The 24,728-nt window shown below is 37.4% G+C and overlaps 1 protein-coding gene across 1 annotated transcript in view; it reads left to right on the forward strand.

The window, feature by feature from the left end:
• The window catches only part of ACC (acetyl-CoA carboxylase), a 1,393,224-nt gene that overhangs the window by 604,739 nt on the left and 763,757 nt on the right, over window positions 1-24,728 (forward strand). Inside the window, exon 27 of the mRNA XM_090408519.1 lies at window positions 2,245-2,363. Coding sequence (XP_090264645.1) covers window positions 2,245-2,363 — 119 coding nt within the window. The remainder of the gene's footprint in view (window positions 1-2,244; window positions 2,364-24,728) is intronic.

Below are 24,728 nucleotides of genomic sequence, written 5' to 3' on the forward strand. Positions count from 1 at the left end.
GATCCTTCAGCTCATCACATCTACGATGGGAATCGAACCTAGGACATTCCTTCCCCAGGCATATGGTTGTGAAGCGCACAGCCGCTAGGCTAACTGCACAGACATGCTTTCTTGTTAGACTTCCAAATAACGGGGAGGGAAGCTTGATTAATGCCTTTGTTGGCTCTAGGATTTTGTGGCCTATAAATTACCATGGGTTATGACTTTAGATCACCTTTGGCATTGCCAAAGGTGATCTAAAGTCATAACCCATGGTAATTTATAGACAAGTCATTCTATCCTTTGCAACTTTATAACTAGGCTGAGATTTTTTTGATTTGGCCAGAAAAGTCTTGGAAGGCATTTGCTTCCAAAAAAAGGTGGTTTCCTTGACATAAAATATTTTTTGGTCACAATAGTCCCCTTCTATTACAATTTACTTCAATATCTCTGGATAATTTGCAGCCACCTCCTTATATGCACTTACAGCTTTGCCTATGATTTGAACATTATGTAAGCTATTTCTCTTTTAGAAACATTTAAACCACCCAGCACTAGCATGGAATTCTTCTTCTTTTCCATCATTGATAGCACTTTCTTTCAAAGTTGCAAAGAGACTTAATGCTTTTGATTTAATAAGGTCGAGTTCATCATGCATGATGAACTTGAAGCAGCCTTACCTTTCTCTTTGTATTCACCAGCTTTGCTTAGAATTCCTCTTATAGTTGATTCATTCATTTTGTGTTCTTGTCTTATCTTTTGCTATGGACTCACCTTTTTCATTTTTCTTTATTATTCAAGTTTTTCTTCAAATGAGATTACTTTTTGAATCTTTTTCACACTTCCACTTTTTTTGCTCACTAATTCTTTTACCCACAATGAAAAGTTGGGAAAATACTTTAAAAAGTAAGGCAAACAATTGCAATGAAAGCACAAGATATTATGAGTAAAATGCTATGCAATTACAGATGACATAAAGTTTGGTGGTAAATTGGAATATAGTGTACATGAAAATAGTGTAGTATGCCATTAAAATAATTTTGTAAAATGTTTTAAATCGGTAACTAAATTATTTCATCCTGGTGAGTGATTTTTTAAAATAGTTAGCCATTAAAAAAAATGTATAAATAGAAAATTTTTTAAATCTATAACATTTATTTTTAAAGTGTATATAGGCACACTAATCAAATTTTAAAGACTCATTAATTGTATTTTCATATTGGTGGAGTGGATTCAGATACAAATGAGCAAACTCATGACAGGTCTGTGGAATGTTCCCTTTGAGGATAGATTGTAGGTTTGTTGGATGCATAATTTAGCTGGCAGGAAGAGGAGAGGGGATATGATAGAAACTTATAAGTTACTAAAGGGATTCTATAAGATTGATGTAAAAGAAATTTTTCAGTACATTGGGAGTGGGGGGGGGGGGAAACAAGGCACTTTGAAGTTGTCTAAGAGTGTGATTAGTAAGGGATCAGGTTTGCACACCCTTACTAACCTTTCCTTGAAGAGTGGTGAATGATTGGAATGGATTGCCTCAAGTAGTTGTGATCCTCCAAACAGTGAATAAGGAGATGTATGATAGATATTGTGTTAATCCATTCTGTGGGTCTGCTGGCATGAGTCTTTTGACTCCATGGAGTATCCATATAAATAACAATAATATTAATAATTGGCAGTCTAGTCAGCATAGAAAGAAGTTGTTGTTGCTAGTCTCAACACATTGGCCACAGTCCTCTCACACATTCTTGAATGAATGGCACATGCATTCATTTTTCATATTCTTGGAGTGCTAGAATATGCACTGTGCAAGAGAGAGGAATTAGATTTTTACCTATCTAGGCAAGCAATATACATTCAGGGAAATGTTAGCAGACTCAGACAAATTGCATGTTTTTTATTCTTTTGTAAAGAATTAATATATACAAACACATTTGATTATAAGTTTTATTTATATACTGCATTGGTTAACTTAATTTTTGTACATACATATTATTTATTAATTTAATCCTGACTATTTATCAATACCTTGTGTAATTCTGTAACCTTTGCTATCAGGTAGTAAGACCTTTGTTGTTGTGGCTCCAGTATACCATAAACTTATCAACCAACCAACCAACTTAGATCTCGAATTTTAAGTCAATTATTAATTTGCATTAAGACTGCTAACCACATTGCATTGATTTCCTTTTAATTTGTTATGCTTTACTTTTGTTAACTAATTAATATCTAGGCAGTCATTTATGAAATTTAAAACATTTTCAGGTGTATGTGAGAAGAGCTTATATATCTTATGAACTCACATGTCTTCAACACATGAGTTTGTCGTCGGGTATTTGTGCTGCTCAGTTCCAGTTCCTGCTACCTTCTTCTCACCCAAATCGGCAAGTAATTTCAATCCACTTCTAAAGTTTGAAATATGAAGTATGGATTTAAAGTTTAAAATCCCAGATGTTTGAAATTTGAAATCCTAGTTTCTGCTTTTTTTTTTTTTTTTAATCATAATGCAAATAATTCATCTCACAAATTGTTGAAGTTGTCAAATTTTATTAGTAGTATTATTAACAAACTTTCAGTGTAGGTTTTAGAAAAGTTTGCTATCCTCTTCACTATACGGAATATTTACAAATATACAATTGAAGTATTACTGATACAGTTTTGTTCCCTACAAATTTTCAGTAGTACAGAATGTTAAGTAAACATCTTATTTAAATATGCATAGATAATAATACTAACAATGTATTTTACATTTTTTCTCATACATATTTACAACAATTCATTTAATGTGTTAAGAGTCGGAGAGAGAGATTTTTCTTATTAACGATATTGGTTCTGGAATGAGTTATATAAATACACACACTTTTTTTTTCTGCATTGTATCATTTACATTTATATTTCAATCTGCAGTTCATTTTAATTCACAAATTATATGCCAGCCTTGTTGGCCGAGTGGTTAGCATATCCACTCTCCAGCCAAAAGGCTGTAGATTTGAATCCTGCCATGGACATGGATGTTTTTGTGATTGTCTGTGGAAATATTAGTGATGATGTACAGTAGATGGCATTGGTGTCATTGTGGTTCATAGGAGTTTGCAGATTGAGTGGTAGAGACAGAGTTGTAGAGCAAGTGCCCTCCCTCGATGGGTCTATGAACTCCCTGGAGGTGTCACGTAACAATAATAATAATATTTACATTTTATTTTTATTATCAGTATGAAATGCTGAATAGATTCATTTCACTTTTTAATATTGCTATTTTTTGAATCAATAATAATTTTTTTTTTTTTTTTTTTCAATTTCAATTTGTAGTTAATTTGATTTACAGCAAAGATTGGTCGATTGGTAGAGCCTCTGCTACTAATGGCTCGCAAAAAGTTAAGTAAGTTTGAGCACCATTAGTAGTTGGAAGGGGATCAATTGCTCAATGCTGTTGGCACACTCTCCCTCGATGAGTCTTTGGACTCCCTGGAGGTGTCACATAATAATAATAATAATAATTTATATCATCAGTTTCTTTTTGGTAACATGCAATAGGAACTGAATGCATTCATTTCACTTTTTCACAATGTCATTTTTAAATTGATAATAATAACTTTTTTTATTTATAGTACAGTAACATTTTATTGCCTATCAAATAACATTCATAAATATACAATACAATTTTGCAATAATGCAGCAAAATGTAGTCTTGAGATCCATCGATGGGGGAATGCATACTCGACTGGAGGAGCTGTACTGGAGGAGGTAGGGGAGACAAGAGATCTGGGAGTGATGATTGATAGAAAACTGCAATTCAGGGTGCGTATTGCAAAGGTGATGAGGGTAACTCAGAGGATTGTGGCAATACTGAGAAGGACGCTGACCTGCAGAGATAAAAGAGTTATTATTCCGTTGTATAAGACACTGATCAGACCACACTTAGACTATTGTTCTCAGATTTGGTCCCCAGGATTTGAAGGGGATAAATTGACTGTGGAAAGGGTACAGAGGCGGATAACAAAGATAGTTTTAGGACTGTACAATATGAGTTATGAGGATCGACTGAGGGAATGTGGACTGCAGAGTTTGACATTGGAGAGTTCTTTCACTTGGTGGAATGGTGTGATGGAGCAATGACAAGGGGCCATCCCTGGAAGTTATGAAAGGAGGCTGTGCAAGAGGGTGAGGAGCGGTTTCTTTGCATGCAGGGTGGTTGAACCTTGGAATGCATTGCCTGAGAGAGTGGTTGGAGTGGGAACGGTCAGTGGGTTCAAGGAGTGGTATGATAAACTATGTGTTTCCTAAAAACAACCTCCCACGATGAGTCTTTTGACTCCATGGAGGGTTGGATAATAATAATAATTTAGGAAATAATGCTATAATTTCTCATGGTTCAGTTCAGATTCCAGTTCATATCATTCTTTGCACTGCATGCTATTCAGGTAGTGAACAATTCATGTAATATTATTATAACCATCACAGTAATAGTTTGCATTTATAGTTCACAGTTTCACAAGGTAGTTAACATTATTACCTTTTTCGCTATATATATATATTTATATACATATATATTTCTTTCTTTCTTTTTTTTCCCCACAGTTTGATAAACATTAACATAAATATTATTTAATATATATACAATTCACTTTAGATTATCAATTGATTTATAATCAATTCTGAAAAAAAGTACATTTTTTATGCATACATACTCCTTTTTTTATACTATTCATATATTATATTTCTTATTTACTACAAGGTGTTACAGAATAAGCTGTATGATACAGTGCAACATTCATTTTCAGATAAATAGTTATAAAGAATACTAGTAGAAGTGGACTAAGTCAGATATGATATGCACAAAGAGAGAGAGTGAAGTATATTTAACAAGGAATGAAATGGATTGTCGTAGGAGCGAATAATATCTTTAAGGGCCCAGTAGAGGATATTGGTTAAGGTATTGTGACCTGGAAGTTAATGGTAGTGATTGGTTAATAAGATTAGTTGATTAATCCATACTAATTCCAACTACTTTGAAGTTAGGGTTAGCTTTTATGAAGAGAGAAGGATTAGCATACACTATTTATGTTGATTGGTACTTTTTTATGGATGGAATATAGAGGTTGGATGCTGGTGATTTGTGAAGTGTATATAGGTGTGAATTCTTTATTAGCTGTGTTGGTATAGCTTCCACAGTTAATGTTTAATGTTATGTAATTGTATATGTGTTTTAAATTTTGTGGTAGGTTGTTGTGTAACATGGGCATCAGATGTGATTTCACTGAAGAACCATATGAGTTCTTGAAGGATCTAGGAGTGTAAAGAGTTGTGCTGGGCTGTGATATGTGTCTCTGTTACAATGAGTGTTGATGAAGTAATTCTATAGTAACATTAAGTAGTGTTTCAAATTTTTTACATTCAGGATTTTGTGCATCGCCATAAAGGGTTCGGTTATTGGGCTGTTGTATGTGAGGCCTCGATCATTATTGAAATCATTTTCCTATATAATGTTTCTATATTATGACTGTTTGATGTGTCTATGTAGACTGTTATACTGTACCTGAGTAGCGAAAGGAAAATTTTTGTTGCATTGATGTGCAGTTTAGTATGTAAGTATTCTATATGTTTTGCCCATTTAAGGTGGCAATCTATGTAGAGGCTAAGGTATTTTTCATATATTACAGGTGTGATTTCGGTACACTGACAGCTGTTTTTGTTGTTAATGCAGCACAATGTGTGATAGTATAGCAATAGTGGTGTTGCATGCATGATTCTCAGATTCTGTATAATTAACGTCTGCATTTTGGTGCTGTTCACTATAATTGAGTTTTGGTAGAAGTAAAATGTGAATTCATTTAGGTCATGTGCTTTGGAAAGAGCAGTTTTGATGTCAGTGTGGACCTGTAGTAGCACATTGTCATCTGTGTATTGATGTATTTAACTTTGTGTGTCCAAGTTTTGAATATCATTAATGTATATGTTGAACAGGATAAGTGATAATATGACACCTTGATGGATGCTGTGTTTTATCTGTATACCCTGGTTGTAAAGGGTGCCTATTTTTGTTACTGGTGTTCTGTTTGAGAGATAGTTCCTGAACCAGGTGTGCAGTGTTCCTCTTATTTCAAATGAATACAATTTGGTCAGCAGTATATCATGTTCATTAGCTTTAGTTAAGTCAATAAGTATAAGGATAGTGAACTTGTTTTGATCGAGAGCTATGTTTATGAGATCAGCGATATACTATAACAAGATGATGGTGCTTTTGGTTTTTTGGAAGCCGTATTGGTGTTTTGAGATAATGTTGTAATTTTGTAAAAGTTCTGTACTTTAGTGTGTGTTATTTTTTCAAGAATTTTGGAGATGATTGGTAGGTTAGCTATTTGTCTGTAGTTCTGTGTATCATTTCTTTTGCCATGTTTGTAAATTGACATGATTATCGCAGTTTTTAGTTCTGATCTGATTTTCCCTTTCAGTTGTTTCTGACTGTAGGTGACTTTTGTAGGCATTGCCCACAAAGTATTCCTGTTGAGATTTTTACATGGTAGTTCACCATTGCTTTCCCCAATCCCTCAATTTTATCCAGGCTCAGGTCTGGCATATGGCTGGGACATATTCATGACTGTAATCCATGTGTGTTCGTGGGGCCAGTTTGGAGGACAAGAAACCCGAGTTTCTGGGTAAAAAAATCCCCTACCTTCGTATGAGCCTGGCTAACTCACCTTTAGTCGAAAGAGACCAAATAAAGGTTCCTCATATCACTGACAGGAATCGAACCCAGGTCTTTCTGACCAAAGAGCTTTGTCTATACTGACTGAGCTATGGAGGCTCCCTAGTTTTTAGTTGTTGTGGAATAATACCAGTGTCAAATATTATGTTCACAAGTCTCAGAAGTATAGGATTTATTTGTTCAGAGTGTGTTAAAAGGTCTGTGAGCTTATTTTGTCTATTCCTGAAGTGGTCTTTGTTTTTTTGCAGTAAGAGCACTTCCTTTGCTTCCTGTTTTGTTACTGGTGGAAAATACATGATTTGCTGTTCACTTTGTGTTAATTTTTTATTGTTTGTTGGTAGATTATCTTTTTTGAATTGTGTGATTTGTTTGTGAAGGAGTAATTGAATAGGTCTGCTAGTTCCTTTTGGTTCATATCCTAACCAAAGCCTTTTTGTGATAAAATCTTGTGAAGTTTTCTTTTTTTTAGTTAGTAATTCATAAAGTGTAGCCCATGTTTGCTTCATATTTTCATTATATTCTGTAAATATTTGAAAGTAGTAGTGTTTTTTTTTTGCCCTACAAATTTTTGTTGTTAGTCAATTTATTGTGTTTTTATATAATGTTTGTAGATGAGTGCTACTGGCTGACTTTTTAGTCTTTTCCATAGATTTTCCTTTACATTAACACTATTTAGAATGTCACCATTTATGGGTTATTTAGTGTTTGTTGCCTTGTTTGTGTAGGTTTTGTTCCTTTTTTATATATTGTTATGAACAGTAGTTGGAAATTTTCATATAAAGATACAGGGTCATTTATTTTGAGTAGGCAATTCCAGTCTGTATTGTTTAAAAGATTGTTGATATTGCTCTTTAATATGATCAATTTTTGATGAGCTTTTTGTGATGTTGGAAGGGGGGCATAATGAAACGAAGTTGACACAAAGTAGTGATCGGCGATTTTGGTATTAATTACTGATGAGGTATACATATGGATGTGAGCCTGTGTGTTGATATGGTCAATACATGATTGTGTTAGTGAACTGTTGAATATTTCTTCTCTTGTTGGGGAGTTTATGATAGGGTTTATGTTGTACTGACTTAGTATATCAAGGTATATGTTAGAGGTTAAAGAAGCATGGCCAAGAGTATTTATGTTAATGTCTCCTCTTAGGATGAGCCGCTGTGTTGTACAGTGTTCAATGCCACTTATGCATGCTTCTAATTTGTGCAGAAATCTGTGTGGATTATTATCTGGAGCAGGTTCTGTATATTATGTTTATTGTGTATTTGGCTTTGTTTGTTGTTATTTGTGGTATCCAAAATTAGTGTTTCTGCATGTTCGAAATGAGTTTGTTTTTCAGTCACACTGTATTTTTCTTTGATGAATGCAATGTCATGATGCCACTTCCTCTTTTGTTGATCTATGTAAGTTGTAGGACTGGTAGTTATTAATGTTGTATGCATAAGTTTCTCTGTCATTGTTGCAACTTGACTGATTGTTTATAATACTAACCACAGCTGGTCTTGCTTATGGAGCAATTTATCTGCTATAATGTATCTAAACACACTACTATTGTAGTGTATTGATTCCAAGTTAAATACTATCCAGAAATTATATTCTTGTTTTTATCCTTCATTTGAGGGCGATCACAGGAAGTAACATGAGTAGGCTACTTGTATGATGAGGTACATTACTTCAGATCAAATGATCCCAGTAACCCATAATGAATAGCAACTTTATGTTTGGATGTATATATTGCCATGGATTATGGGAAGTGTTACGTCATTACTTTCTGTTATTTTATAATTTATCACTCTAGTGCCTTCTAAGATTATCTATAAACTAGTTCTCTGGGGCCGTTCTCTTTTTTCGGACTCTGACAAAATTTGTTTGATTTGCTGCACCAGCCACAGCCTAAAGACAGAAATCTCTTGTTCTAAGGAAGTTTCCCAGAAATTAAGTGTCACCAAATTTATAAAATAAATTAGGAAGCTATAGATGTCTTAACTTGCAGTCATGGCCTATTAACTCTAAAACTATTTGTATATTCCCCTTATGCATAGGTCCAAAATTTAATGATTGGTGAAGTCAGTCTCATGCTTAGATCACACACAGGCTTACATAAGAAAACATGTTTATTATATGGCTAAAAGGATTACAATAAATTAGATACAAATACAATACGAGGTTATCATTCTACCTCTAGCAAAGCAATACTAAAAGGAATGATCTAAATCTCACGCACAACAAACTTTAGGCGTATAATTCACTATTATATACAAAATTCATCTACTAAATATTTAGCATATTATTCACATACAGTTTGGTACACATATGGTACAAGACTTTATTCTAATTCTGAACTTATGAAATATTAACTAACAATCCCGTTATTACAATATTCTTGGAACCACACGATACTTGGGTTCTCAGACTACTAGTCCAATAAGGTTAGAGAGTCCCTGAAGATGCATTATCATTAAAGTTCTCCTTCTTTCAGCCAAGTTCTTATTCCTTCCCTTTCACAAAATTCTTATCAATATAAAGCAAGAAAAGTCACAGTACGTTACCACTCTGCAGTGTTGATGTTGGGAACCTTTCATCTGTCCTTTGTTGTGGGATATCACCGCTGCTGCAAACCTGCTACCACGGGAGGTCATGTGCTCATTTCGAAATGGCCACTCTTTCTTGCTGGACATTCACTTATCACGTAGATCATTACTGCTTAACTCGACCTCCTTCAAAGGGGATTCCTTTTGCATTCATTGGCACAGTTTCACCAATGGCTCGCGTTTTGGGATCTGCTGTAGTCTTGTGCATAGCCTTGCTGGACTTGCGTTAGCCACGGGAGAGTTGATGCTGGTCATCGCTGGTCTGCACGAGGGAAACAGGAACAGAAAAAAACGGGGGGATACCAGACCTGCGTAACCATATTTATCTTCCATATTAGTGCCCTCTTTCCATGCTGGAATCTTATTCACTGGAGCCTCCCTATTCATCCTGAAGAGGTGATGTCCCATCCGCTCCCTTACGGTGTCTGCTCTATTTGGGGAACATGTGCCCTGATCGCCTTCTACGAATACTCTAGCTTTGGGTGTTACGTCACTGATGGTGGTTAGCCCGCAACCTTTTGACTTTTGTTGGTAGTACATTTACTTTCTTGCATGGGACACAGTTTTAATACTAATGTTTAAAATAATATTATACATAATCCAAACATATTATTTCAACAGCATAGTTTCAGATGACATATCCAAATCTCAGACTTTTTATCTCCATTTTTAGGTTAAACATGACATGTTTTCTGATAAAATGAGCTTGATTGCTAGGAGCACAAGTATGTTCTTATTTAGTGTTGTACTTCCTGTTAGATCTTGTATGAGTGACTCTTTTGTTGAAAGAGTCCCCCATTCAAGATCTAACAAAGCCCCCCCCCCCTTTCTTTAAAAATTTTCTCCTTTAGTTTTCCCTCTTTTCTCTGGAGGTGACCTTTCCAACCTATGTGTCTTAAATCAAACCTTCGCCTGGATCAGGATGAACTCTATGAGCCCTCAGTAGTTACTTGACATACGTAAACAGTTTTGTTTAGCTCACACTGTTTTCTCTGAGAAGTGCACATGCTATTAACGTGGTCATCTCCTGCTGCTTCTTCGCAGGTATTATTCAGTCTCTCACCCTTGATTTGTTTACCATCTATCTCCTCGACTTCAGTAATATCTTTTGTATTCAGTTCTTCATTCTCCTGTGATGAAGCAATCTCACTAGATTTTGACTGAGATTCAGCCATGTGGTTTCCCCCTCCTTTTGTCAATTCAACATTCTCTATGCACTGAGGTTTGTTGTGCAATGGGGTGTCTCCCTTTCCCTGATCTTTAGAGTTCTGATTAACCTCAGTGAAATTCTTTCTTCGAAGGAATTGAATCTCTTTTCTGTGATAGTTACACAAGAATCCATTCTTTCTGAGGAAATCCTCCCCCAGAATCAATCCTATATGAGAGAGTGAGTTCTTAGGTAGAACCAAGAAGTTATGCCACGTATATAAACTAAACTCTGGCAGCCCCACTCTCAGTCTTAGTAACTTAGTGACATGAGTTGGGGGGGGGGATATCCCTAAAATTCTAATTGATTTCTTCAATCGCTTAATCCTACCATGAACACAGGGCCCTAGTATCGTGATATGCCTTTCAGATATTATAGAGGCTTGGGAACAAGATTGTGCCACTTCATAAAGGAGGTGATCGAACTCAAGCATCAAACTATAGGTCTATCTGTGTGTCAGGTGTTGTGGTTAAGTTGTTGGAGAAGCTTGTGAGAACTAGGATCCAGAATTGGGTTGATAACAATGGTATTATCTTTGATGGACAGCATGGATTTGCTAAAGGGAGGTCATGTTTTAATAATCTACTTACTTATTACAATAAAGTGACTGCTTTCTTGGACAGAGGAAAAGGATACACAGTAATATACTTGGGTTTCACAAAGGCTTTTGATAGAGTACCTCATGATAGGTTGACAGTCAAACTACAGCAGATGGGGTTGGATATTAGATTGGTGCATTGGATTGGAGACTGGCTATGTGATAGGTATCAACAAGTTGTGTATGGGGGAGCGATATCCAGGAAAAGGAAAGTCACTAGTGGAGTGCCTCAGGGGTCTGTTTTAGGGCCATTACTGTTTAACTTGTATATTAATGATATAGGTAAAGATTTGGATGGAGATATTCAGTTGTTTGCAGATGATGCAAAGTTGGGAAGAACCATGAAGTGTAGTGAAGATGTTGTGGCCTTACAGGAAGACTTGAATAGATTGAGTGATTGGGCACGGAAATGGGGATGCGAATTCAATGTTGCAAAATATAAGGTTTTAAAATTTGGAAAACAAAGATGGGATGCAGAATTTATGCTTGGTGAGGATAGATTGTTGGAGGTGGAAGGAATAAGAAATCTTGGGGTGATAGTGGATAAGGATCTAAAATTTAGGGGACACATAGCCAAAATTATGATGACAACACAAAGGCTTCTGGGAATGATGCAGAGGACACTGACGTGTAGAAGTAGGGAGATTCTTATTCCATTGTATAAGGCTTTGATTAGGCCACAAATGGACTATTGTGCCCAGATTTGGTCACCTGGTTTTCAGAAGGATGAAGGGATGTTGGAAAGGGTCCGAAGGAGACTGACTAAGGTAGTTTCTGACCTCTGGAATGTCGAGTATGAAGAAAGATTGAGGAGATGCAATTTGCAGTCTGTTGTTCAGGAGGAAGAGGGGAGATATGATTGAGACCTACAAGTTGGTAAGAGGTTGTTATAGGATCAATGCTGGAGAAGTTCTACAGAAAATAGTGGGAGATCAGGGGAGAACCAGAGGTCATCCTTGAAACTGTATAATGAAGGTGTGAGTAGGGGAGTGAGAAGCAGGTTTTACCTTGCCTGAGAATGCTGTGTCTGCAAAGAGTTTGAATGTGTTCAAAGCACGGTATGATGAGCTGTGTTTGTGATAAAAGGACCTCCCAGATGATTCTTTGACTCCAGGTCTTGGGTAGTAATAATAATAATAATAATAATGTGTGATTAGTTTGCAATATGTTATGGATTTTTGAAGCTAAATTACTAAAATAGCAGAATTTTAAGACTGGAAGTCCAAATCCTCCATGCTTTGTTGATAGTTGAAGAAATTCCTTTTTAACTTTCTGGTAGACCAAAAAAATTGCACAGGTTTACTATATAATTGCTTTTTTTCAGTTTCTGTGATAACTGAGCAGGAAAGATTATGGTTTTGAGTACTATGACTTTAGAAGAAAATGCAAGCAGCCCTATTTTCCAGTCATCTAACATTTCTAAGTTCTTGTATATAAGTTCTTGGAGTGGTTGGGTATGTGGAGAAGGGAATTCCAAGGATAACGAAGGGTTCTCTCTTTGGGGTTATTCCAAAAGGAATGCTTCCAAGATCCAACTTTCCATAAACTTTTAATTTTGTCTTGTCTGCATTAATAATTAATCTGCTGCTTTTGCTAAATTTTTCCAAAATACCAAAAAATATATATATGGAATCATTATCCTTCAAAGTTCTGACTACATCATCGGCATATGCTAATACCTTATTTTCCTTTTTTGTTGAAGGAGCTGTTATTCATCGCACAGCATGTGTATTGTTGACTTGTATGAAAGGTTCAAAAACCAATGCAGAGATCAGTGGACTGAGAGGGCAAACTTGCTTGACTCCTTTTTGAATTTTTACTGGGTCTCACAGGAACCCATTAACTAGGAGGCAGGTGGTTGAATTGGCATAGTGGCTCCTTTGATAACAGATAGCAGATTTTTACCTACACCAATTGAATTCTCTTCAGTGGGAGCCAGACCCAGAGGTGATACCAAGGTTGAAGTAAAGCAGAATTCATATTTTCATATACGAGTTGCCAAAAGATGTCACATCTTATTATTAAAATACTCTCGAGTAGAGATAGTTGTTGGAAGTTTTTCCACTTGGGTATACTATAAATTAAAGATACCAAGAAATTATAAACTTGGTTTAATCCTTTTCTTAGTCCTGATTATATTTCAGGTTCAAACTTTGTTTGCTTATACTTGGAGAAGGATTAAACCAAGTATATAAAATCTCTATCTTTCCTATTTTGTATATATATATATATATATATATATATTAACAGTGTTTTTAATTTTGAGATAATTTTGCCAATTCCTAGTGTGCAAATCCTAGTATTTGGAATTCTAGGATGTAAAGAGGCAAGACAATTCTCTAACAAAGTCATTTTCAGCAGACATTAAAACACCGATCCCAAACTTTGTCAACATTATTGGAATGCAAGTATTGTGAACAATCCAGGGATGCAGAGATAATGTAGCTCATGCAACCCAATTAAATGGACATTGTCCAAAATCTAAATGTTTCAATTGTATAAAAAAATTAACCAATCTGTTCCAATTCCTGCTAGAGGTATGAAAGATCTGAACCTCATATTACTACCTGACCAATCGGAACCATCACGGAGGAGCAGCAGCACTAGTGGAACATGTCGAGATCACATAATTTGTAGGGCAACAGAGAACAGATTGCAGAACTGACAGGAATAGAAGTAACAGGGTACAGCATTTTTTGACAGGACAGAAGGGAAAATTCACTTGGTGGAGAACTGCTGATGAAAAGTGATGACTTATGTCCTCTCACAGTGGAGGATTTGGGGCAATGGCACTAATGGTTTTGAAAGCATATGGTGTGAGGTAGAGTTGGGCAGGACAGGATATTTAGCAGGGTATTGCTACAAGTCAGGGAGCATAAAGGGTGGGCAGCAGGAGATGTTTAGGCAGTTGAGCTCGGCAAGTGTAAGAAGAATGATTGTTATGGGAGATTTTAACTACAGAAGTATAAATTGGGAAGAGGAAACTGCATGTAGTAATAAGAGAATGAAATTCCAAACTTCTTGAGAGACATATGTCATACACAACATATAGTTGAAAGAACATGAGGTTCAAGAGTTTTGGATTTGGTCATAGTATTAGAAGAGCTGATCATAACTGAGATGGCATCTCTGCCCCCCAGTTGCAGAGAGTGCCCATGTGGTTTTGTCTTGGAAGATGAATAGACATGCAGGAGTATCAAATAGAAAGTAATGTATGTGGAATTACAAGGCAGGTGATTATAATAGTCTTAAATAACAACTTGGGGCAGTTCCATGGAGGGAGGAATTGGAAGGGTAAGTAAGATATCATTAGTGCTTGGGAACTTGTGAAGGAATATTTATTAGCAGTAATAGCAAGCTGTATACCACGAGTGAAGAATAGAACACAATTTGGTATTAAGTGGATGACAAACAATATCAAACAGGAACTGCAGGTAAAAAAAAGAGGTTACGGAAGAGATATATGGAGAGGGGTGGAAAGTAGAAGAACGAAGAATATAAGACTCAGGCCAGAAGAGTGACTAGTGTGGTAAGGAAAGCGAAACTTGAATATGAGAAGAGATTGACCCTGAGATCCAAAGAAAATTATAAGGAATTTTTTCAGTATGTGGCCAGTAGGAGGAGAAATGATTGTGGAAGAATGAAGTAGTTGATTAAAAATGAGAATAGAGTAAATGATGAAAAGGACTTAGTGGAGTTGTTCAATGAATCCTTTATTGGGGTATTTCATCCTGGAGCAGTATGTTTTAATACTTGAGGGATAGCACAGGTTCAAGGTTTAGAAGTGCAACAGGAGAGTGTGTTTCAAATACTGAGTATTCTGGATGTCAATAAAGCTGAGGGACTGGATAGAATTTTGCCACTAGTTTTGAGAGAATGTGTTAACGAACTGACAGCTCCATTGACCTGGCTTTTCAATAAATGTCTGGCCAAGTGAAAGGTACCCAAGGAGTGGAAGGAGAGTAAGATAGTGCCATTGCATAATGGTGGTAACTAACTGGAAGTGCCAAACTATAGACCAGTTTGCGTTTCATCGGTAGTTGTTAGGATTGTGGAGAAATTAGTAAGGGATCGTACACAACGTTGAGCAGATGAGGGTAATGTTATCTTTGATAGGTATCAGAGAGTTATGTATGTGGGAGCAATATCAAGGAGTCAGAAGGTTTAAAGTGTGTTCCCAGAGGGCTCAGTACTGGGTCCTGTATTGTTTAACCTTTATATCATTGACATTGTCAATGGATTGCAGGTGGATATTCAGTTATTTGCAGATGATGTGAAGCTGGGAAGGGTTATTAGTAATAGTGCAGGTGTCGTAGCCCTGCAAGAGGATTTGAATAAACTTGACAGATGGGTAAATGAATGGGGAGTGTCAGTTTATTGCAGCTAAATGTATTATTGAAGTTTGGGATACATTGATGGAGGCTGCATACTCTGTTGGAGGAATTGTAATGCACAAAGTAGAGGCAAGGAATCTGGTGGATAATGATTATTAAAAACCTATAATTCAGGGAACGTATTGCAAATTGTGTGAAGGTAACCGTGAGGATTTCTGCAATGCTGAGAAGGATATTGACCTGCACAGATAAGAGTTGTCATTCCATTGTATAAAGCCATGATCAGACCACACTTGGACTGTTGCTCTCAAGTGTGGTCTGATCACACTTGGACTGTTGCTCTCAAATTCGATCCCCCAGGATTCGAAGGGATAAATTAACTGTGGAAAGGGAGCAGATGCAGACAACAAAGGTAGTATCAGGACTGTACAATGTTAGTTATGAAGACAGACTGAGGGCATGTGGACTGCACAGTTTAGTGGATAGAAGAAGGAGATTTGATGTGATTAAGACTTTTGAACTGTTGAGAAGTATTTACAAGGTTGACATTGGGGAGTTCTTTCACTTGGTGGAACAGGAGGAAAGATTGAGGATAAGGTTGCCCTTAGATAGCTTGCCCACCACCAACAGTACAAAATGTACTATAGGTTTGGAAATAACCTTTCATGGGTGGGAGCAACATAAATGTTAAATTGGATGAAATATGTCAGCGCTTTTTGAATAAATTCTATATTTTTTCTACATGTGTAAGCCATATAAATATGTATAACACGTTATTAAATATCTAGTCAACCATGAGGGACAATCAGTAGCTAAAAGGGACAATAACAAAATTGGTTTAGGAACTAAATAGACAGAAGTTCCTAAACCAAAGCTACTTTTAGTTACTGCTACTTTTAGCTACCAAATGCAAACCAGTGTTCTATAAGCAGAAATTGGAGAGGAGGAGGGAGGAATTGAGAGAACCTACCATTGAGATAAGATCATTGAAAAGAAATAAATTAGTGTTAAAGGAATGGAAGAAATTTAAAGAATAGGCTTAAAAAAAGAGTGAGAGGGGAGGGAAGGAATGATTGGGTCAAAAATGATGTGTAAAAATGGAGAGAAGGCTGTCGATCATCTGAGGAAGACTTCATGATGCAGTACAGTTCATGAACTTTGAAGAACTATCTCATTGTAGAAAATTGAAAGCTGTAATTAAATTAATAAATAATAACATAAACTGATGAAAATTCTCCCTATACAAAGACTAGTACTCCATGGAGTAAAAAGACTCATCGTGGAAGACTCATATATCTTCTTAAGCTTATTCACTGTTTGGGCACTCACAATCATCTCTGACAATTCATCCTACTCATTCACCACTCTCTAAATAAAGAGCATAGTCCACACACCCTTATTAGCTACACGTTTAGACAAGTGTGACCAACTGTTTTCCGCTACACCCCATGGATTGAAAAAAATTTTTGTGTCAATCTTATAGAACCCCTTTAGTAACTTATGGAATCTTTTTCCTAACTTTGTTTCAGTCATATCCCCTCTCCTCTGCCTGTCAGTTAAACTCTGCAACCAACAAACCTTCAATGTATCCTCAAAGGAAACATTCTGCAGACCTGTCACGAGCTTGGTCATTCTTCTCTGAATCCACTGCACCACTTCCCTGTCCCCTAGAAATGCAGGTGACCGAATGGTTACCTGCATTTCATCGTGTGGTCCTAATCATAACCTTCTAAAGAGGGATAATAATCTCCCTATCTTTACTTGTCAATATATTCTTCAACATCCAAATAATCCTCTGAGCTGTTTTGCAAACTCTTGCAATATGTGCTCTTAATTTGAAATCTCTATCCACTATCACCTCCAGATCCCTAGTCTCATCAATTTTCGGTATTCTACTACCTTCAATATGATGCGGAGTATGTAACCCTTTTATCCCAAAGTGCATTAGCTTACATTTTACAACATTAAATTGACAACTGTCATTCTTTGTCCACACTGCTAATTTATTTATCATCCTGCAAGATATCTATATCACCATTATAAACTATAACCCCCCCCCCATAGTTTTACATCATCAGCAAATGACTAAATTTCCCTCGTCAAATCTTCTGCTATATGATTAATGTACAAATTAAAGAGGTAGTCCTAGTACAGAGCCCTGGGAGATTCCACTAGTCACCCTCATTTGCCTTGATTCCACTCTACCATACACTGCCCCTCTGATGACTGTCTGTTAGCCACTGTTATCCATGCCACTAACCTCATATCCATTCCCATTTGCTCAATCTTATGTAATAATTTTCCATGTGGTATTCTGTCAGAAGCATTTGCAAAGTCCAGCAGTATCATAATGTAGCTATTCCTTTATCTATTTGTCCTGTCACCTTATTATAAAATGCGAATAAATTACTGAGACAGGACCTCCCTTTTAAAAACAAAGCTATACTTGCCCCCTATAGAGTATCATATTTTTATCCACCCCTTCCTGAATTTTGCCTTTAACCAACTTTTCGAATACTTTAACCACCACTTTGGAGATACTAATTGATCTGTAATTTTCTACTGCTGTCTGTGTCACCTTTATGTAATGGAACTATCTTGCCCTCTTTCCACTCTCTTGGAACCTTGCAGAGTTGAGATTTAGATTAAACAAATTCGTTAGAGGCAATGCCAATTCATGTGCACATTCTTGTTGCACATGAATCTCATCCACTTAATCCCTGCTCGGTTTATCCTCCTGACCCTGGGTATGCAGTCTGATACTGCCTCATTCAAGCAATCCCTGACTGATTCTCATGTAGTAATGCCATTTGTACCATGGCACTGGTCCAAGTGGCCTCATAAGTTTGTCTTAATTGCTAGCTTTGTAGTTCCATAATCAGTTTTTGACTAAAAATTCCATATGCTAACAACCTCCCAGGACAGGACTGTATAGTCACATTCCCTGACTTCAGGTGGAGTTGCTCCTGTTGTTAGAGAGCTTCTGATTCTGTTACCAGATCGAACACTCTCAAACTTGTGGTTCTCTCCATCATGTGTTGTTTCAGGTAATTATCCTTAAATAATTGTATAAATTCCATTTCCATTTTACCACATGCCCTTTCCTTCTTCTATAGTTGAAGTCTTTCATGATAATTGCTCCTGCTGCCTACTTAATAATAAGATAAGTAAATAATGTAACCAGCTTCCAGATCAAGAAAGCATCCAGTAACTTGAAATAATGGTAAACAACTGCAAAAAAACAAAATTTCAGTGAAAGCCTGCTTTGTAGTTTCCAATGTAGATTATACACGAGGGTTTGTGTTGATTCGGTGATGGATGGGTACTGGTTATTTCTTGTGTGTTTTAGGTAGAAGCTGTAGATGGCAGCCTTAGCGCAGATGAAAAGGAAATTGCATATTCTGTGTCTGTTCTCTTTTGTATGAACTAAATTCCAGTAGTTGGTTATGTGCATAGTGCTAGAGGCAGTATTCAAGACATAGGGGATCATCACTTTGTTTGTGGGACAGGTTAGATATGTGTTCCAAGGTGCCTGAAACTTCACAGAATAAACACAGATCTATTTCTCTGAGCTGAAATTTGTAGAGCTTAGAAGGAGTTGACAAGATGTTATGCCATAGTCTCCACTGTATGTCAGAATCTGGTTTGGCACACTTTGATTTATATGGAAGATCCCACTGAAAACAAAACTGAGTGGCATGTGCAGCCTTGTAGATGAGAGGGTTAAGGATGAATATATACAAAGTGCAAAGTTGGAGGCACTGACATGAGGAAGTGGTATATTTTCTTGTAGTTGGAGGGAAGAATTGGAAGTGAGTCTTCAGATGATACAAGATGAAATATTGGCTCTGAGCAGTTTCTAGAAGGAATACGGACTCCTGAGGTGTAGTGATATCTGGATAGGCTTTTATAATAACAGCTTGCATCTGTTGATATTGCTTTTCAGTTTTTGGGTTCTTCATTGGTAGGCTTGTGAATGTTTTCCACTTTAGGGTCTGGGTCAGGAGGTCCCATGTAGGAAAAAGAAAGGGCTGGCCAATTTGAGACTTGTTATGTTTCTGTTCAAAAATAGTGGTTCTGTAAGTATAGCTGACTCTGTTGATCCTGTCAGTGTGTGATGAAGTTCTGTGTTTTTCCACTGCTGTAGAGCATCTTTGTAAAAATGAGGTAGTTTAGGAGGAGATGGTGCAGAACTGGCCATTCAGTTTTGTGGAAAGTGTAAGTCCTCTGGTGGATGATTTTGTGATGTAATCGAAGGCGGTTACATAAGTATGATTACACTGAAGTGTCTTTAGGAGGAGGATTATCCTGAAGGATCTAATCTTGTTTTCAATTGAAATCAGTCCTTGACCTTCCTTACTGAGTGGCTTGCAGAGTTCAGGGTAGGTTGTCCAGTTAGTATTGTTCCAGAGGAAACGTTTGATTGCCTTTTGAATGTGGTGGAGAAATTCTTCAGGGGGTGTGAGTACTTGGAGGGTATGCATTAAAACACTCGCAGCCATCTGGTTAACTATTAGTACTCTTCCTCCAAGTGAAGACATGGAACGAATGCTGTTCCATTTACCTAGCACCTGTATAAATTGGTTTTGCAGCTCTGTCCAGTTCAGTGTGTTATATATTTTGGTGTTGCCAAGGTGCACACCTAAGTATGTTTGACCTTCACTTGATCAGGTACATTCAATTGAAGAATCATTTCTAGCCTTCCATCTGCCTGACCACAAGACAGTGGGTTTTGCAGAATTTAATTTGGACCCTGAGGCTTGTGCATATAGTCTGTGTGTTTCCTCAGTTACTGTCATTTCTTCTTCATTTCGGACTATTACAGTACGTCATCGGCATATGCTGATAGGGTTATTTTTTGATGTGGCTCTGTTTGGCGATGTTGGTGTCGTGTACTCTTTTTAAGAAGGGTTCTATGGCCAGTGTGTATAATTGTCCAGAGAGAGAGGACATCCTTGCTTGATCCTTCGAGAGTATGACAAAGTGCAAGTGAACCTGTTGTTGATTTTTAAACAGAAGAGTGAATCCCTGCATAGCAATTGCACTGTTTCACTGATGAGAACCTGGCCTGGTTGGCCGAGTGGTTAGCTTGCCTGCTCTCCAGCCAAGAGGCTGCAGGTTCGAATCCCACCATGGGCATGGATGTTTGTGATTGTCCTACAAACTTTGTGTGGAAAGGGTATCTGCGACCCTACCACTTATTCTAGCAGAAGAAATCATTGCCAAAACCATGTGAGGTATGGCAGTGACCATACAGCATCTACGGATGTGAAATGTGAAAATTTAAATGTTGATAGGACCATACCCAAATGGCTTTAAGACTTCATAAAATCCTTCTCCTGATCAAGCCAACATGAAACTAGGTTTTCATGTTGGCTGTTTGCGATGTGGATGAGATCTCTTATTAAATGGAGGTTATCGTGTATTAATCTTCCTGGGACAGAGTACGTTTGATGTTGGCCAATAACTTCAGGCAGTGTTAGCTTTATTCGGTTTGCTATAATTTTGGAAATGATTTTGCATTTGGTATTAATTAGGGAGAATGGATAGTTTCGGATATCCGTGTGGTCGGATACCAAAGAAGGGATGTCGATCATGCTACTGAGGTCGTGACGGATTGTGGGAGCCCATTGAGGTAGGCTTCTTGCAGCGTTTTTAGGAGAAGTGGTCCGAGTTGATTCCAGAAGATTTGGAAAAACTGTGATGTGAGACCATCAAGTGCAGGTGATTTGTTCTTTGGCAAGGATGTGCATACTGTTTTCAGTTTATTTAGCAGGATTTTGTTTTCTAAGTGGTTCTGATCTGTTGCAGAGATATTTTTTGTTTCGTTTAGTATTTCGTCAATGTTCCTGTAGAGCTGTATGCATTCTTGTAAATATTATAGGATTTCAGTAGTTACTTTATTTGGATCTTCTGTGATGTTGCCATCTTGAAGTCTGATAGCAGAGATGGAGTTTGCTGCCTGGCATTTTTTTTCCAAAGAGAAAAAATATTTTGTGGGGGCATCTGAAAGATTTTTTTGTGTATGCCACGATCTAAGTAGGACACCATTTGCAGATAATTCTGAGTGTCTTTGCATGGCCTGGGGTGCTGAATGACATTCAGGGCTTTCTTCTTTGAGATACTTGAGCTGTTCTTCAAGTTGTTGGATTCTAATGTTCCTCTGTTGATTTTTCTGGTGACTGTAGATCTGCATAAAGGAATTTATTTGTGATTTTAGGTGGGGGCTACCATGTTTTCATTGGTTTTGTATCCCCTTTCAAGTGAGTGAGGTTGGTTATTAAAGTCTGAGTGTTTATTATGTAATCTGGATCTTTCAGGAGGGTATTGTTGAAAATCCAATAGGCATCCTGATTTGGATGCTTCCAAAGATAATGAAAGTTGCAGCTGATCTGAGATGTAGGATGGAACGTGTGAGATGTTTCTAACTAGAGGAAAGACGTTTCTAAATGTATCTGTCCAGTCGTGCTTGGTAGTGGCCTATTAGTCGCTATGATTGCTGACCTCCATGTGTAGGACTTCTTATCTGGATGTTGATGCCGAAAGACGTAGATGAGTTCATTATCATTTATTAGTCCTTACCTATATCATTGATGAACAAATTGAAAAGCAGTGGTCCAAGAACAGAGCCCTGCGGCACATACCACTAGTCACAAGCCGTCTTTTAGACTCCACTCCTGAATAAACCACTCTCTGGTATCTCTCCATTAATCACCCTCCTATCCATCTCACCAACCCTATATCCATCCCCATCTGCTCCAGTTTACTGATTAGGATTCCATGTGGTATCCTGTCAAAGGCCTTGGCAAGGTCCAGTAGAATCACTGTAAACCCATTACCCTTATCCAGTTCAGCCGTCACTGTGTTATAAAACGTGAGCAAGTTACTGAGGCATGATCTACCCTTCACAAAACCATGTTGTCCCCCATACAATATCCCTTTTTCATCTATCCAATCCTGTATTCTTTCCTTGACTAATTTCTCTAAGACCTTGACAATGATTCCTGATATGCTAATCGGTCGGTAATTTACAACAGCAGTCTTGGAACCACCTTTATGCAGTGGAACTATTTTCCCCTCTTTCCACCCCCTCGGGACTAACCCAGACCCGAGACTCAAATTAAACAAAATGGTCAAAGGTACTGACAGTTCTTTAGCTGCTTCTCATACGACACGAGCTGGTATACCATCCAATCCCACAGATGTATTGACATTGAGGTTATGCAATACACTACTCACCTCCACTTCATTCACCACAATTCCCATATAATCTACTGGTTCATTCATTTCTGCAATGTCACCACCTGGATGATATATTCTTGCAAAGTGCTCACTCAGTAACTCAACTATATCAACTGATTCATTACCTCCCTACCATCGGCATTCTTTAAAATCATTCTGCCATGTACATTTTTCCTTTTACTTGCAACATATCGAAAAAACTGTTTAGGATTCTCTTTAGCCTGCATGGCCAATGTTCTTTCATAATCCTTGTTTGCTTTTCTTACCACACTCGTTACCCTTCTGGCCTGCGCTTTATACCGTTCTTGTGCCTACAGGTCACCTTTCTCCTTAAATTCCCTCCATAGTTGTTTCTTTTTTTGCAGCTCAAGCTTAATGGTGTTTTTCATCCATTTAACTCCTACTTGATTTATTATTCGGACTCTAGGTATACAGTCAGCCATTGCTTCATGCTAACACTTCTTAACTGCCTCCCATGCACTATCAACTTCTAGTCCTTGCAGTTGTACATGCCATGGCACTGAACTAATCAAACTCCTAAGCTTATCATACTTTCTAGCCCGATAATTCCACATGTACCCTGTCTTAATTGTAAATTCCACACCTTCAGCCACCTCCCAAGTCAAGAATTTGTTCACTCTCACCAATTGGTGGCAATGTGGTCATATTTGTTACAGGCAAATCATCAGATGTAATTACTAGGTCAAGCACTCTTAACCCCTAGTATTTTCCATTACATGCTGTCACAGATAGTTATCCCTTAATAACCGCATAAAATCCAATTCTTTCCTCCGTGTGTTCTCTCCTCACTCCAGTCAATGCGACCATAGTTGAAATCTCCCATAATAATTACCCTTCTTTCACTCATTTCTTCTATTTGCTTGTGCATACTGTCACCACCATCTTTTCCATCACCTGGTCTATAGCAGCACCCAGTTGTATATTTTGTTCTGCTAGCCACAATCTCACACCAAATGGCCTGAAATGTGCCGTTTTCTCTATCCTGCAATTCAACTTCTATTCTCCTTGGCTGCAGCTCATCAGTTATCATCAACAATACTCTTCCCCCCATTTTATTCTCCCTGTCATTCCTGAACACACTATACCCATCACATTCAATCCCACTAGCTATATCATCTATAGTCAGCCATGATTCACTAATACCAATAACCTGTGGTCTGGAAGTGCCAACCATGGCCAAAAACTCTTCCTTCTTGTTCCTAATGCTCCTAGCATTAGTGTACATGAATTTAAGACCCCCATTATCCCCCAACCCTGCCTTGATGCCTTAAATTAACTATCCCTTTCTGATTTGTTGTCCTTATTCGCTCTGGCATATTATACTCATTCATACATTCAACTGCCTCCCTAAGGACTGTATATCTGCCCACCCCTCTTAATAAATCTAGTTTCCCTGATTTTGCACATCCACTACATTCAGCAACACTTTTTCAAGTCTCCTTACACTGTATCCATTCAAATGCAAGCCATCCATCTTATATAGATCGTTTCGCCCATTGAACTCACTCCACACGTCTACAAATTCCACTCAGTAACATTTCACTGTCATACTGTGGCAAAAGGCTAATCCTTCTAACTCTCTCACTCTTTTCTTTTGCTACCTCAAACAATTCATTCAGGTCCTCTATCATTTCCATTTTATCTCCTTTGAAATCATTCGTACCTGCCACAACAATCATTTCTTTCACCCTTTCCTTTTGCTTTCTAATAGACTCAGTTATATCCTTTATGGTTGCACCAGGTTGGTATGATTTTGTCAAATCCTCTACTAACACACCTCGTACTAACAAGTTTCCATACAGCACTCTATTCTTCATTTTGTCCATGTTCACACACTCATACGTTTATTTTCCCTATCATACTTTTTATTATTGGCTGGTTCATTCAGTCGACTTTTGCTCATACGCTCTAGCTGCTGTTTTGCCCTTTGTATCGCACCACTCAACAACGCGATGTCACTCATTGCATCTATCTCATCTTTTTTATTCTTTGTAAAACCATTAATATGCTCTGAATTAATGCTATCATTCACACCCTCACAGTTCTT

Source organism: Typopeltis vanoorti, chromosome 18 (genome assembly GCF_054136105.1).
Source record: "Typopeltis vanoorti isolate ZY-2024b chromosome 18, IOZ_Tvanoo_1.0, whole genome shotgun sequence".
NCBI lineage: Eukaryota > Metazoa > Arthropoda > Arachnida > Uropygi > Thelyphonidae > Typopeltis > Typopeltis vanoorti.